The following is a 13,445-nucleotide window of genomic DNA, read 5'->3' as shown; positions in this document are numbered from 1 at the left end:
TCTCGCCAATGATCTGCGTCTCATCCCACACGAGACTCCAGAAAGCGCTTGGACAAGCGATTGACCATTCGTATAGATCGACATATGTCTTCAAATCGAGGTCGAATATTCTATTCACTATCCTCATGAACTGTTGAGTTCTAGTTTTAGACGGATCCTTGGGTGACCATAGTGGGATACATGACAAATCATCCCCCAGCGCCGACATTATGCAGCAGATCTGTACCGGGTCAATTACTTGATATGGGGCCGATTTGATCTAGAACTGCGTTTGAGTCCTAAATGCACGTAGGGACCAGAATCACACAGACGTTTCGTGACCATTCCAGGTGCACCCCGAAGGTTCCCTCGATTTCCCGAATCAGTAAAAAACTGAATACATACGTCCCCTGGGAATAACTTGTGACCGATCACCCATTCTATATAAGCGCCTTTGTTGTCACAGCACGGAGGCCAGTTTCTTTTCCAACCAATCATGTCTTTCTCGCCTGATAGCCTCACAGATGCGTCGAATGTTGCACTTGCAGCTTCACTAGAACTTGCTAAAGAAAATGGCAACGTTGGGGGTGAGTACTTCAAGGCTTCCGCATAACATGCCATCGGCGATCCGTTGACACTTACACTCCTTCCAGTCTATCCTGTTCATATCGCCGCCGTCCTCCTGGACCCAGGAAAGGATGCAAGTTCCAGCCCGTCTATGTTCAGCAATATCATAAATCGCGCTGGCGGCGATCCGCTTTCAGTCAAGCGCGGGATCCAGAAAGCGCTGGTCCGACTCCCCAGTCAAGATCCTCCACCCGCGGATATCAGCTTCAGTCATCCTAGCATCCAGGTCCTTGAAGATGCTCGGAAAATCCAAAAGTCGATGAAAGATGACTATATTGCTGTCGACCACATCATCCTGGCCCTGATCAAGGACTCGACGATGGTAGGCCTTCTTAAAGAAGCCGCCGTTTCTGCCGCTGCCATACAGAAGGAAGTGGAACAAGCTAGGGGAAATAAGCGAATCACCAGCCGCACGGCTGAGGCTGGGTTCGATGCCCTGGCCAAGTATGCAATTGACATGACGAAACTAGCAGAAGAGGTGAGGATTTAGACGCACTCACGCGTGTTTGACTCAGGTTGACACGATTTTCAGGGGAAATTGGATCCTGTCATCGGAAGAGATAACGAAGTTCGCCGAATGATCAGGATTCTTTGTCGGAGAACAAAAAATAATCCAGTTTTAATTGGGGAACCTGGAGGTCAGTTCGCAGAACTTCTGTTTTTGCATGTGAATGGGAACTCACGTCGCTTCCCAGTTGGAAAGACCGCTCTCGTAGAATCTCTTGCCCAACGTATCATCAAACGCGATGTCCCGGCATCTCTTGATGCGCGTTTATTCAGTCTTGATATGGGTTCCTTGATGGCCGGTGCCAAATATAAGGGTGAATACGAAGAGCGGGTGAAGTCAGTGTTGGATGGTACGTGAACCGTCAAGGCATCATTACTCAAGACCAATCTTAATTGTTTATGCCACAGAAATCGAGAAGAATTCCGAAAATGGCATTGGTATTATCCTTTTTATTGATGAGCTTCATCTCATTATGGCCGGAAAGGGTGACGGTGAGGGTGGTATGGATGGTGAGTCCCACGACCTTCAATCAATCGAATCATCAACTCATACTCCATCGTAAAGCTGCCAACTTGCTCAAGCCCATGCTTGCTCGAGGCAAGCTTCGGTGCATTGGAGCCACAACACTCGCGGAATATCGGCGATACATAGAGAAGGATGCCGCCTTCGAGCGTCGTTTCGCCCAAGTCTTAGTCAATGAGCCTTCCGTGCAAGAAACGATTTCTATTCTCCGTGGTATCAGCGAGAAGTACGAGGTCCATCACGGCGTGCGCATTTTGGATCAGGCGCTGTGCCAAGCTGCATCGCTTGCACATCGGTATTTGACCAGTCGACGGCTTCCGGATTCCGCCATCGACTTGGTAGACGAGGCGTGTGCTGCTGTAAGGGTCGCTCGAGAGACGGCCCCTGAGGAGGTTGATGCCTTGGAACGTCAAAAAATACAGCTCGAGGTCGAGGTTCATGCCCTGACTGTAAGCCATTCAAATCTTTGACGGCTTTTCAGTATACTTATTATTTCCCTTATTAGCGAGAAAAAGATGCTACCAGCAAGGAACGTTTGCAAGCGGCAAAGAAGGCCATCGCTGATGTTGATGAAAAACTTCGCCCGTTGCGTGCCCGTTACGAAGTTGAACACAAAGGTGCAGAAGAAATTGCAAAACTCCGTCGACGATTGGACGAACTCAAGGCGAAGGCCGACGACGCCGAACGTCGCCACGATATCGCCACTACCTCTGATATTCGCTTCTATGCCATCCCGAACGTTCAAGAGAACATCAACACGCTCGAGGCTGCTCGGGCTGGTAATCAAACGCAAATAGACACGGTCACCCCTGAAGCGATCGCCGAAATCGTTGGCCGTTGGACTGGGATCCCTGTTTCAAGACTTCTCGCCACGGAACGCGAGAAATTGATGAACATGGAGAAGATGTTGTCGGAGAGCGTAGTGGGTCAGCCTGAGGCAGTCAAAGCTGTGGCGAATGCGATTCGGTTATCGAGGAGTGGACTTTCGAATGAGAATAGACCTATTGCGTCGTTCTTGTTTGCAGGGCCATCTGGGACGGGTAAGACGTTGATGGCGAAGACACTCGCTACGATCTTGTTCGACTCTCCCGATGCAATGATTCGTATCGACTCCAGCGAGTACACTGATAAGCATACATTATCACGATTGGTGAGTTGCTGCTTGACGGTTTGGATTACTTGGTTGACACCTTTTCTTTATTCAGATTGGTGCACCGCCTGGATATGTTGGTTATGAAGAGGCGGGCACGCTCACCGAGTACGTTCGTCGCAAACCATATTCTATCGTGCTAAGTATGATCTTCTTCTTCTACGCATTGTCAGTTGCTGACTTGGTCCCCCTTTTCACAGTCGACGAGATCGAGAAAGCCTGTCGCGAATTCGTTACCCTCTTCCTACAAGTGCTTGACGATGGTCGACTTACCGATGGACATGGTCGAGTCGTCGACTTCCGCAACACGGTCATCATTATGACGTCTAATCTGGGAGCGATGTACCTCAACGCTCTTGAAAGAGCTGGTGCCATCCCGGCCGCTACACATAGCCTCGTAATGGATGCGATCGAATCTCACTTCCCTCCCGAATTCCGCAATCGTATCGATGATATCATCATCTATCGTCCTCTATCCCGATCCAACATTCGTAAGATCGTCGATATACGTTTAAGAGAATTCGAAAAACGTCTTGAGCCTCGGAAGCTTAAACTCAATTTAGAAGAGGCGTCGAAAGATTACCTCGGGTTGATCGGGTATTCGACGACGTATGGTGCTAGGCCACTGAATCGGGCGATGCAAGATCAGATATTGAACCCTCTTGCGATGATGTTGCTTCAGGAGAAGGTGTTAGATGGGGAGATGGTCTATGTAGCGTTCGATAAAGGGCGGAACCGACTGGTTATCGTACCGAATCATCGGGGGATTGTGGGTGCTGAGTCGATGGAGGTGGATGAGGATGGAGAAGATGAGGATTTCGATGATTATATTGTGGAGGAAGTTGGCTGAAGAGGATTCGGTTGAACATTGCTTTTTTCACGAAAAACGTTTTACTCTCGGACACTGTTATTTTTGGGTCTTTGTTTTTGTAAACTTGTGCAATGCTGTTGTTGTATTGAAATTGTCTTGTAATGTACATCTCGATCTCTACTAACTCCTTTTTTTAAAAAAAATGTGATCGTTCAAAGATCCAGACTCAAGGGGCAGTTGAGTTGGGCATCACGCACAGCTGAACCAGTGAGCCAGTTGAAGGGGGTCGATCATGATGATCCGGACCGAAACTGGCGTGGATGGAAAGCCATGGTGATAGCCCAACTACTCTGTCCCCCCCCGGAGTAGACAAGCGCCCAAGGAAGGACGTAAGCTTAAGCGGCGCAACAATCTTACGATATTACATCTTCAGATACACCTTTTCAGAAACGTGCGAGTAGTGTATATATTATTCGGCACTTGGAGGCTGGTACTGACCAAGCAAGAGAGCGACATGGAACGGAACATCCTTGATCATGAGTGAGCATCGATCGAGTAGCCGAAGTGGCTCTCCTAGGATCCTATGATCATTAGGGGGGGGGGGGGAAGCTGTTAGTTATCCGGGACCAACCGATGGCGTTTTGAGTTGATGGGCCAATGTGACATGGATAGGGTCCTATAGGGTGAGTTCTTGGTCAAGGGCTTCTTCGATCCCTCTGGTAGTGATATACATTGACACTTCGTCCAGGACGGAGATGCATATGCTCCTTTTATTTATATGACAAGGGGTAGCACATGAGTGAATCCAGCCACATGTACATTTGCGCATGAACAATATTGTTGTTGTTGAACCCGGAGAGAAGGAGAGGAAGCTTGCATGGGAGATGTCGTTGTCATATGCAGCTAGTTGTTATTCAAGAAGTTCTGGTCTTGAACCCTAAACTTCTGAACTCCATTTGGGCCCGGGCTCCTAGCTTTGTCAGACAAAGTGGTCTCACACGGCAACGAAGGGATCGACCATGCGAGCCCGAGACATCCACGCAAGTCATCAGCCATGCGCGCTAGTACATAACCCCGTGCCGCCCATGCGGCAAAAGGGCCGTGTTTGGATCAAGTTCACCTCCCCCATGGCAAAGTACGTCATGGAAGACAAAAGTGGGTTCGGGTTGTGTGAGGCAGAGAGCGGGCGGAGAATGCCGATATGAGTCCGGAAACTGCCCTGATTACATAGGGGCTCTTGCGTGTGTTCAGAAAATTTGGTTTCGGAAACATTATTGGTAGTGATCGGCAAAGTGTGTATGTTCCGGCAACCCTCGTCGAGATCGCTTTGATATAGTACGAGTTATTTGTTCTGGATTCCATTTTGTACCCATTGCGGCTTGAGGAAGCCCGGAATGGGAATTCTCCCTCATTTCCCTCGTATGTACGTAAATGGGATGATTTGCCTCCGGCGAGCCCAGTCGGGCTGGTTCGGTGATTGAATTACTCGGCAGTTGGCTCTCAAAAAGTTATATAACGGGGGGTCACAGTCCAGGGATGCGCCAATTATGTAGGGAAATCGAACACGGTAACGGGCACGATTTTCGCTCGACGCAAGAATATTGTTTGTTCACTCAGGGGAGCCGGATATGATCGCGTTTTGCGCTCGCTGAAGAACTAAGAAGATGTACAATATATATATATATATAAATTCGGCCAATTCCGATTGACGTGTTGACAGCCGAAAAGGGATCCAATCGAATGAATATAAACGCGCCATGGGTTTATGCCCAAAACGGGTGATTTGGATCCGACGATCCCAAAAGGGGTTGAGAGCGAGTTTTTTACGTCTTTGTAAAAAAAAAAAAAGTGCGCTTTCCTCATCTTCACACCTTCCGCACGAGTTAAACTCACACCTCACTCCACACTCGTTTATAAAACCAAAAAAACCAGCCCATTCCTTTTCCCTACACTTTCCTCAAACAACGCCCCTTCCCCGACAAATCACTTACTGCTCATGATGTACGCTGCTTACTTGCTCTCGCTCGCGGCACTCGCCTCTTCCGTTGTCGCCGTACCCAATATCTATGCGTTCAAGTATTCTGTAGGCACATCCCCCCACCTCCCCCCCCCTTTCCCCAGTTCGTTGTCTCATCTTATACACACTGCCAGCCCAGTAACATCGTCTCTGTCTTTGGTCTCGACAACTTCTGCGCGATTGTCCCCAAGGATCCTCACACCGATATTGGCGTTGCCGAAGGCTCAGGCACCAAGACTTACTGTGAGGAACCGCGTCAGATTCTACAACTTTTTTTTCCCATTTGACTAACAACAACAACATCAACAACACGTTGATCGCGTGCGCACGTTGATCGTCAATGTCAACAAGGCACTGACAAGGCTCGCTACGACAAGGTCAACCAAGGTCGCCTTCCTATCGATTTCATTCAGCCTGGTCAGGCAAAGTTTGCCGTTTGGGGAATCCCTGGAAAGAACCAAACTCGTCAGATCACTGGTTGCATCAATGCATCCCATCTCAGTCGCCTTAACCCTAGGGACCAAGGTGGCCAGTTTGAGTGAGCCATCGTACTCTTCTTGAAAAAATAAAATAAAACTGACGACTTTCAGTTCGTCCGGTCAAGGGTAAGAAATATCATTACACGACGATGACTCCCCTCATCACAACCCCTTACCGTATCCCTTTCCACTACTCTGTAGAAATGATGGCGTTCCTTCCCAGTCCTTCTGTATTCTACCTGGCAAGAAGTACGTGCACTGTTCAACTCCTCGGCCCCCTTCCCCTATCATTGATGTACCCCTCCCCAAAAAACTGACATGTGCCCTGGTATTTCCTAACAGCAAGCGTGGTTTCTACGTTCAGCAAATAGAGCCTGCTAACAATCGCTTCTGCCTCCGTTGCTGTGAGGTATGTATTTGCGTGTTCTCTCGTTGCCTCTCTCTCTCTTGTTCTGCTTTTTTACCCTTTACTACACACACACACACACACACACACCCGGCTCCTCTTCGGATCAGCGAACCAGTTATAAAATATGGCTTCACCATTCCATCATTTCCTGAGTTCTTTGAGAGCCCCTGACTGTTTCGTTGGCATTGATGGATTGATTTGACTGACTGACTGAAAATACTCTTCGTAGAATAACGCCGACTGTGACCACACGAAGGACACGAAAGGCTGTGAAGTCGCGATTCCTGGTGCGTTGTTCACTTTCCAGTTTCCCCATCTTTCTTAAGCTATATATACTCACGGATATAAAAATCTCTTTTGTAGGCTATTACGGTCCTAACTGCATCTGAGGGTTCGACCGTCGTTCTCTTCACCGTGCCCATACCTTTGGGGCTTGCACACACTATTAATAATATCAATCAAATATTTAAAAAGGACTGCTCTTGGCCTTCCTCATCGATATTCTTTTTTTTTTTCAAGCCCATCGGACTTAGTTTTCCCTCCATATTTTCTTCTGGAAGCCGTTCACTCTTTTCGGTTTTCGTTTTCGTTTTTTTTTTTCCGTTCACACTGGGATAATGATAGTTATGTATTCCCTTTCTCGCCTCGCCCCCCCTCGCCTCGCCTCACCTCTCAATATCAGTCCATTTTATGCACCACTGGTCGTGCCATCGGTGCCGATTATCATGAAATCTTCAGATGATCGATGAAAACGTGTCATATCAGTTACTTAATTGTGTGAAAGATAGGTAAGTAATATATATGTGCGCCATCCTCGGCTCAGTGGGTGGTTATCAATGTGGCTTTCCGGCGGTATATGCGGAGAAGTTGAGATGACCCCATTTGCTGCTGTTTTGGTTTTTTGTTGTTGTTGTTGTAGTATTGAAGGAGCAACGCCGCACGGACAGGGATCCAGGGGTGCAGGTGTGAAGCTGAGGGGGGGCTGCCTCGTAAAGGTCTTTGAGGCGGTGGTGTTGGTTGTCACGGTGATGCATGTACCTGAGGGTGTTGTAATGTTAATATTATTAGAGTGGATGGATAGGAAACACCCCCGAAATTTGACATCAGCATGTATCATCACGGATTGGTTGTGAAAATGCAGCGAGGAGGTGACGAAGACTGATCCCGATGTACTGTTGAGATCGAGCATTGGGCCGGTTCAACCTTATGTACGTGAACTGCAAACACTGGGATGATGGTTCAGGCTGTTAGGCGAGTGTGAATCGTCAGGTGGACTGGCCCTTGTAGCCCGGATTCCCCCTGGGAGAAGAGGACATCTATACATAACTATAGCATTGTTTAACTGTGGTCCTTCCAAGTCATCAGGGCCCCGGGAGGTAGCTTGTGTGGATCACGCCCACACCCATGCACTGTTGATGCAACTGGGCTGAAGAGAACTCCATTTGGGGAGTAGAGGCAATGTGGCTATTGGATCGATGGCTGGTCAATGTGATATATGATCATAAGATTTTCCATGCGCAGAAGGTCCACGAATGCTAGGTTCGGATTGCGGAACGCCGGGCGCCTTTCCAGCTGCAGCACATCAACAATATCACGTGAATGTGGTCATCGATAATTTAGTTGGTGACATAAGAGGAACACAAGGGCGTTCGCACCGTTCGCAATATCCGCATCGAAAACTCTAGTCGCTCTTTACGTCCTCCTATAACTCTGAAGGCTTCCCTCGTCGCGAATCTCGCTGTGGGTTCTGGCGGCACGTGTCTACCACATCCCCAAGACTCTTACTCAAACAGCCGTTCTCGGGGTCTCACCATTTTTTTTTTTGCTACATTCGTAAAGACAGATGATCATCTTGCGAGTTCCTGGACCGCCAAATGATAATCCTCAGGTGATCATCGTAGCTGGAATCGTTGTTGGGCTACTAGCGTCCTGCATTCAATCACTGGGTGAGCTTGGCCGATGATTCTATGCCGTATTTTATTCGCTCAAGGCAATCACAGGTCTTACGATACAACGGAAGAGTCATATCCAGAATCAAGCACGTCCAGAAGATGAGAGGACCTCTGATTACAGGCGGCCGTGAGTGAGCTCAACAGGACTTTTCAAGTGGGAATGAACACTAACGTCTCTCTCTCTCGCCGTGAAAGGTTGTGGGTTATAGGATTCGGTACGTCCTAGTTCCAAGCCCGGTTGGCCTCTAGGAGGTTAACCCTTTGGTATTGGTCCCAAAAAAACAGCTATTTTTATCACTTCAAACGTCCTTGGGTCGATATTTCAAATTGCTTCGCTCCCAGTCGTCCTTTTGGCTCCACTCGGTGCCGTATCGTTACTATGGAATGCGTTCTTTGCACGAATGATCCTGGGGGACATCTTTTCCAAATTTATGGTAGCTGGTACAGCACTAATCGTAGTGGGAGCTGTCATGATCGGCATCTACGGCATCGTACCGGAGCCCACACATTCTTTGGACGACCTCCTACTCCTATTCGGTCGTAGCACATTTCTGGTGTACTTCTCATTGCTAGGAGTCGTCGTTTTCGCAATCCTTACTATTGTGAGAGCTACTGATCTTTACGATTCAATGTGGCCTGGCTTAAGATTTCACCTCCTACTAGACTCATTTTACGGAATGGCGATATAATCGAATTCACATGGTAATAATGTCTCCACCACGGACTCCACCCCTTCGTCCATTTCCTCTCACTGACGATCATGGTCGGGTTGAAGCAACGGAGACAGCCCCTCTCTTGGACCCAAAGCTTAGCCGGTCGACTTCGCCAGTATCGCTGAGGTCGAGAATCCCCACCTTGTTAGCTATCTCATACTCATCCATGTCGGGAATATTGTCTGGGATGTGTCTGATATTTGCCAAGTCCGGAGTGGAGCTGCTCGTTCTAACAGCCGCGGGTCACAACCAATTCAACCGCTGGGAGAGTTGGGCACTGGTTCTTGGACTCATTGTTTTTGCGCTCTTACAGGTCCGTTGTCAAGTTGAAGATCGTGTATCCCTGCAGCTCATCCTATCGTAGTTATGGTATCTTCACAAGTCGCTCGTACTGGAAGATCCTACACTCGTTTGTCCTCGTATGTCAACCTCTTACTCTTCACATTGGAGCTCCGTTCATTTCTGTCCAGTTGCATTCTGTTTCTACAATCTATCATCTATCATGAATGGCCTCATATACTTCGATCAGTTCGATCGCCTTAGCTACAGAAGCTTGGGTCTTGTCACTCTTGGAATTTTCTTACTTTTGGGTGGCGTGTGGGCAGTAAGCCACCAGCAAGTTGGAGAAGAAGGTGGTGTTCTGGAAGGAGACTGGAGTTTTGCCGCGGATGTTATTGAGTCTTCAGTCCCGAGCCCAGTGTTTACCACATTCACTCGATCAGATAGCTCTGGTTATGGCTTCTCGCAAGATCAGCAGACATTATCCCCGTCATATCCACATCGCAGGGTTGTTTCATCTCCTTCAATCCCCTCTCGAGCACCATCACCAGCGCTAAATAACCCACCCGACTCATTTCCTAGCACCAGTGGGGCATCGACAACACCACGACCGAGGGCGGTTAGCGCAACGCATCCCACGACGACGCTGCCGCGAGGACCCATCTCTCCGCCTCGCCGACGGTCCACACGCCGCGCTACTTTGCGCTTATCGGAAGAGGCCGTGGTTCCTCCAATTGGCGGGCCTCCAATCGGTGGCTTCACGATAGGGCTGTCGCCGTTAAGCCCAGGTTTTGCACTGGTACCAAGGCAGCGAGACAGCAGCTACCCTATGACCAACTGTGGTACTGATGATGGAGCAACCGTTGCGGGAGAAAATCCTCCAAACCGTGCAAGCTCGAGACTGGCCAGGTTACGCGCCAAGCTAAGATGGAAGAGCCATTGAATATACCCTTTCGCATTGTATGACGATTTTGGCACGACATCATTTCATTCGATTCATCACCGTCGCATGAGCAAATACACATTTTCACCTATTACGATATTTTGCATATGTCGATATGAACCTGTGAGCGCCATTAAGAGACCCCCGAACGATGCATACGCCGTTCTGTGGGAAGGATTAGAGGTAGAAAAATGAGGGGAAACCTTCTACTTACACCATCTCATGTGAACCCTCGTCGAATTTATACACCTGAAATAAAACTATTTGGTAATATCATGGATGGCGAGAGACCAGCGATGCTCACCTTTCCATACATAACACACTCATAATCTTCTTCAATGCCGACACTTCCTTTCCTGTCCGGTCTCCAGACATCACGACCAGTGCTTTCTTCGTCTGCGCCAACAACTTCTCGCGACAGTGAAGAGGCGAGAGCAAGAGTAAAAGTTTCGCCCTTCCGCAAAGGATAAAGCTCGACGTTGTAGTCTAGTGCGAGGTGCATAGCATGACTTTGTGACTTGGCCATGAGCCGAGAAACTTGTGTTGGAAAGTTAGTAGGGGTGTAAGCTAAGATCGAGAGAAAATTCTTACCTCGGTCGAATCTTTTCCCCTCTGCATTGATATCAGTGATAGTGAAAATGTCGTCAAAAAGGATATTGGATTCTCTTGACATCTTGCAGAAACAGGGCGCTTTCACGGCATTTCCCAAGGTTCTCACGCTTCCAAATTGAAAGGGGGATCAAATCGGCTCCATCATGCGCGAGGATATCCCATTTGACGTATGGCTCCCTGTTTTCCAGGACGTCTATGAGGACCCTCGTCTCCTCTCTGATGATGGGGGTTCCGAATTCGTCTTGTCACCCTTGCATCGCCGATTACTCGTCCACCTCAACTTGTCCAGAGTTTCGAAGCGCTTTCACGGTCTCTCGAAGGTTGTATTCTACCAAAAGTTGCAACTTTACACATACGAGGCTTTGCATCACGTTGCTACTGTGGTGAAAAAAGACGCTCAGATGGCTAGACTGCCTCGATCTCTCGGATTCAATTTCTACGAGTATAGATGTAGCGCTAGTTCCCCCCGGCGCCCCAGGAAGATGAAGACTTGGGTGGCGCAGGAAGTCCCCCACGATGCCGATCCTGCTACTCGCTCAGCTGCTCTTATCCGTCAGGATAGGCTTAACATGTCGTACAGCCAGTTTCGAAATTATGCCCCATCCATGACGAAGCAGTCCACACAATGGGCCGCCTGGGGAGGATATATAAGGGCTATATTGGTGGCCTGTCCAAGCATTTCGGAAGTGAGGATCGACGCTACATCTGATCAATCCTACCGTTCTATGCCGCGGCATTCACACCACTATCGAACCCTGTTTGATGCACCCGACTTGGAGAATCGCTCTGTCCTCGATGGACTCATAGCGGCCGGAAACCTTCGGAAATTACGTTTTGTGAATCCATCCCCTCTTCTAGATCTAGGTCCCGCGCTAAAGAGGTGGAGATTTCTGCAAGATCTGCACGTTGAACTTTCCCCCCGTTTCCCTGAAAATGACAAATTTGACAAAATCACATTCCTGCCCCCTTCTTCACTAGAGAATTTAACGCTACTCGTCGATCGCCAGACATCGGGGTGGCCATTATCATCGGATTTGCTCAATTGCAAGGGTCTGCGACGCGTTCGCCTTGGATCGTCAAACCTTGCAGTTCCACAGAACGTTATGGCACTGAAATACCTTCTTCATACGTATAGAAACACTCTCGAAACTATCATGCTGGACTTGCGGTCCGGTTCCTTATCAGCAGACATTGCACTTATTTTCAACACGGGGGATATCGAATTCCCCAAGTTGGAGAGGCTTCACATTTCTGGTGGGATGTCTTCCATGGACTTCTGGAGGAAGATATACACGCCAGCCCTGCGTGAACTTTCCCTTCGACACCTAGATATCGAAGACCAGGATATGAGCCGATGTAACGATGAATCCTTCTGGGAGGCCTTCTTCGAGCAATTGAGCTTGAAGAACTTGAGGACGCTCCGTCTTGTTGAACATGGTAGTGGTTGGGAAGCGCTTGAACGTGTGGCAGCCTCCCGCGGAATAAGCACTCCCCCTTGCATGCTTGGATGGTGGAGCAGCGTGGCCCGAGAAATTGAGGAAGGAGGTGTAGAGGAAACGGAAGCATTACCAACCACTTTTTTTTCCGTGAGTCGCTCAAACATCCGCGTTCAGAATATATGCATATTCATTCATCACTTGGAAGACCCATCCATTGGCCCCCTGACCGCCAGCCCTCTGTTCCGAGGCTGAATACTTTGTCCCATTTCGACCCAAAGTTCTTTGTCTGTCTTTGAATTCTTAGCCCTCGATATCGGGGCACCGATTGAGTTTCCGCGCCACTGGCGCGACCATCGTTGGTTCAGTTGTTTCTTCTTCTATTCTGTTCTCCTACTTCTGTTATTGTCGTTGTTACTTTTTTTTAACGGCGATTTGGGGTCTCTTTTGTATTCACGCATGCCTTCGCGAACTTAGCTAGTCAATGCCGTTCCAAATCTCGGCGCGAAACCCCAATTTTCTTACGTATCACATCACCGTTTGTCCAGGACCTCGTCCTCCTTCATAATGCAGGTTCGCACCACGCTCAACCTCAGCTGTTCGAGCAGTCTCCCCGCCTGGAGCATTCCATCGGGCTTTCAGCCCCCCTGTCTCCAACACCCAGTTAAAGCCTCATCCGCCGTGCCAAGAAACATTGAGCCAACAAGGAACCAGACGGCGGACTGAAGCGAGATTTATTCAACAGTTGGCGAATCCTGTGTTGTTATGACTGGCCCGATACGGACGTAGCGCTTGGCGGCTACTACACTCGCATTATATGTAGCGAGGGACAACTTGATATACATGTTTGCAACCCAAAGCCGGGTGCAAAGGGTATTCTGTTGGGCTCGCATCATCCAAGCAACTCAGTACATGCAAGGGCCGGGATATTGAAGTGCTCCTCACAAAATTGGCAACTAGAATCTACTCAGAATATAGCAATGAAAGCCCAAATTCTTGCTGCAGGAG

General features: G+C 48.7%; 6 protein-coding genes across 6 annotated transcripts; 5 read left to right on the top strand and 1 right to left on the bottom strand.

The window, feature by feature from the left end:
- Window positions 1-475: 475 nt before the first annotated feature.
- Window positions 476-3,636, top strand: EI90DRAFT_3017086 (heat shock protein; the record flags this gene model as incomplete). Its single annotated transcript, XM_039057070.1, has 8 exons — window positions 476-566; window positions 633-1,084; window positions 1,139-1,244; window positions 1,302-1,463; window positions 1,522-1,623; window positions 1,679-2,085; window positions 2,142-2,786; window positions 2,842-3,636. 8 exons carry the CDS (start codon window positions 476-478, stop codon window positions 3,634-3,636), a joined length of 2,760 nt encoding a protein of 919 aa, XP_038915107.1.
- A 2,118-nt stretch (window positions 3,637-5,754) lies between these two features.
- EI90DRAFT_2973437 (uncharacterized protein) lies at window positions 5,755-6,937 on the top strand (the record flags this gene model as incomplete). The annotated part of the gene is made up of 4 exons (XM_039055777.1): window positions 5,755-5,857; window positions 5,966-6,152; window positions 6,436-6,789; window positions 6,866-6,937. Coding segments are annotated over 3 exons (528 nt in total), but the record flags the coding sequence as incomplete, so codon positions are not given.
- Window positions 6,938-7,317: 380 nt separating this feature from the next.
- Window positions 7,318-8,049, top strand: EI90DRAFT_3061937 (uncharacterized protein). The gene has a single exon (XM_039060598.1). The coding sequence runs from the start codon at window positions 7,339-7,341 to the stop codon at window positions 7,633-7,635; it is 297 nt and encodes a 98-aa protein (XP_038915105.1). The 5' UTR covers window positions 7,318-7,338; the 3' UTR covers window positions 7,636-8,049.
- Window positions 8,050-8,345: 296 nt separating this feature from the next.
- On the top strand, window positions 8,346-10,549 carry EI90DRAFT_2973436 (uncharacterized protein; the record flags this gene model as incomplete). Its single annotated transcript, XM_039055776.1, has 7 exons — window positions 8,346-8,448; window positions 8,503-8,581; window positions 8,650-8,669; window positions 8,740-9,056; window positions 9,118-9,480; window positions 9,532-9,586; window positions 9,638-10,549. 7 exons carry the CDS (start codon window positions 8,346-8,348, stop codon window positions 10,387-10,389), a joined length of 1,689 nt encoding a protein of 562 aa, XP_038915104.1. The 3' UTR covers window positions 10,390-10,549.
- On the bottom strand, window positions 10,446-11,334 carry EI90DRAFT_2973434 (RNA polymerase; the record flags this gene model as incomplete). Its single annotated transcript, XM_039055775.1, has 4 exons — window positions 10,981-11,334; window positions 10,694-10,926; window positions 10,604-10,638; window positions 10,446-10,554 (listed from the first exon to the last, which is right to left on the bottom strand). Exons 1-4 carry the CDS (start codon window positions 11,060-11,062, stop codon window positions 10,446-10,448), a joined length of 459 nt encoding a protein of 152 aa, XP_038915103.1. The 5' UTR covers window positions 11,063-11,334.
- On the top strand, window positions 10,981-13,143 carry EI90DRAFT_1342410 (uncharacterized protein). Its single transcript, XM_039051701.1, has 2 exons — window positions 10,981-12,587; window positions 12,646-13,143. The coding sequence occupies exons 1-2, from the start codon at window positions 11,145-11,147 to the stop codon at window positions 12,664-12,666; spliced, it is 1,464 nt and encodes a 487-aa protein (XP_038915102.1). The 5' UTR covers window positions 10,981-11,144; the 3' UTR covers window positions 12,667-13,143.
- Window positions 13,144-13,445: the final 302 nt, after the last annotated feature.

The sequence above is a fragment of the Cantharellus anzutake genome, assembly GCF_015039405.1.
Source record: "Cantharellus anzutake strain C23 chromosome Unknown EI90scaffold_30, whole genome shotgun sequence".
Taxonomy (NCBI): domain Eukaryota; kingdom Fungi; phylum Basidiomycota; class Agaricomycetes; order Cantharellales; family Hydnaceae; genus Cantharellus; species Cantharellus anzutake.
The sequence above is the reverse complement of the archived record's forward strand: the minus strand, read 5'-3'. Positions and strand labels throughout refer to the sequence as shown.

Coding starts and splice junctions, on each gene's coding strand:
- EI90DRAFT_3061937 (XM_039060598.1), top strand. CDS start 7,339: ATGTGGCTTTCCGGCGGTATATGCGGAGAAGTTGAGATGACCCCATTT.
- EI90DRAFT_1342410 (XM_039051701.1), top strand. CDS start 11,145: ATGCGCGAGGATATCCCATTTGACGTATGGCTCCCTGTTTTCCAGGAC. Junction 12,588..12,645: donor TACCAACCACTTTTTTTTCC/GTGAGTCGCTCA, acceptor ATCACTTGGAAG/ACCCATCCATTGGCCCCCTG.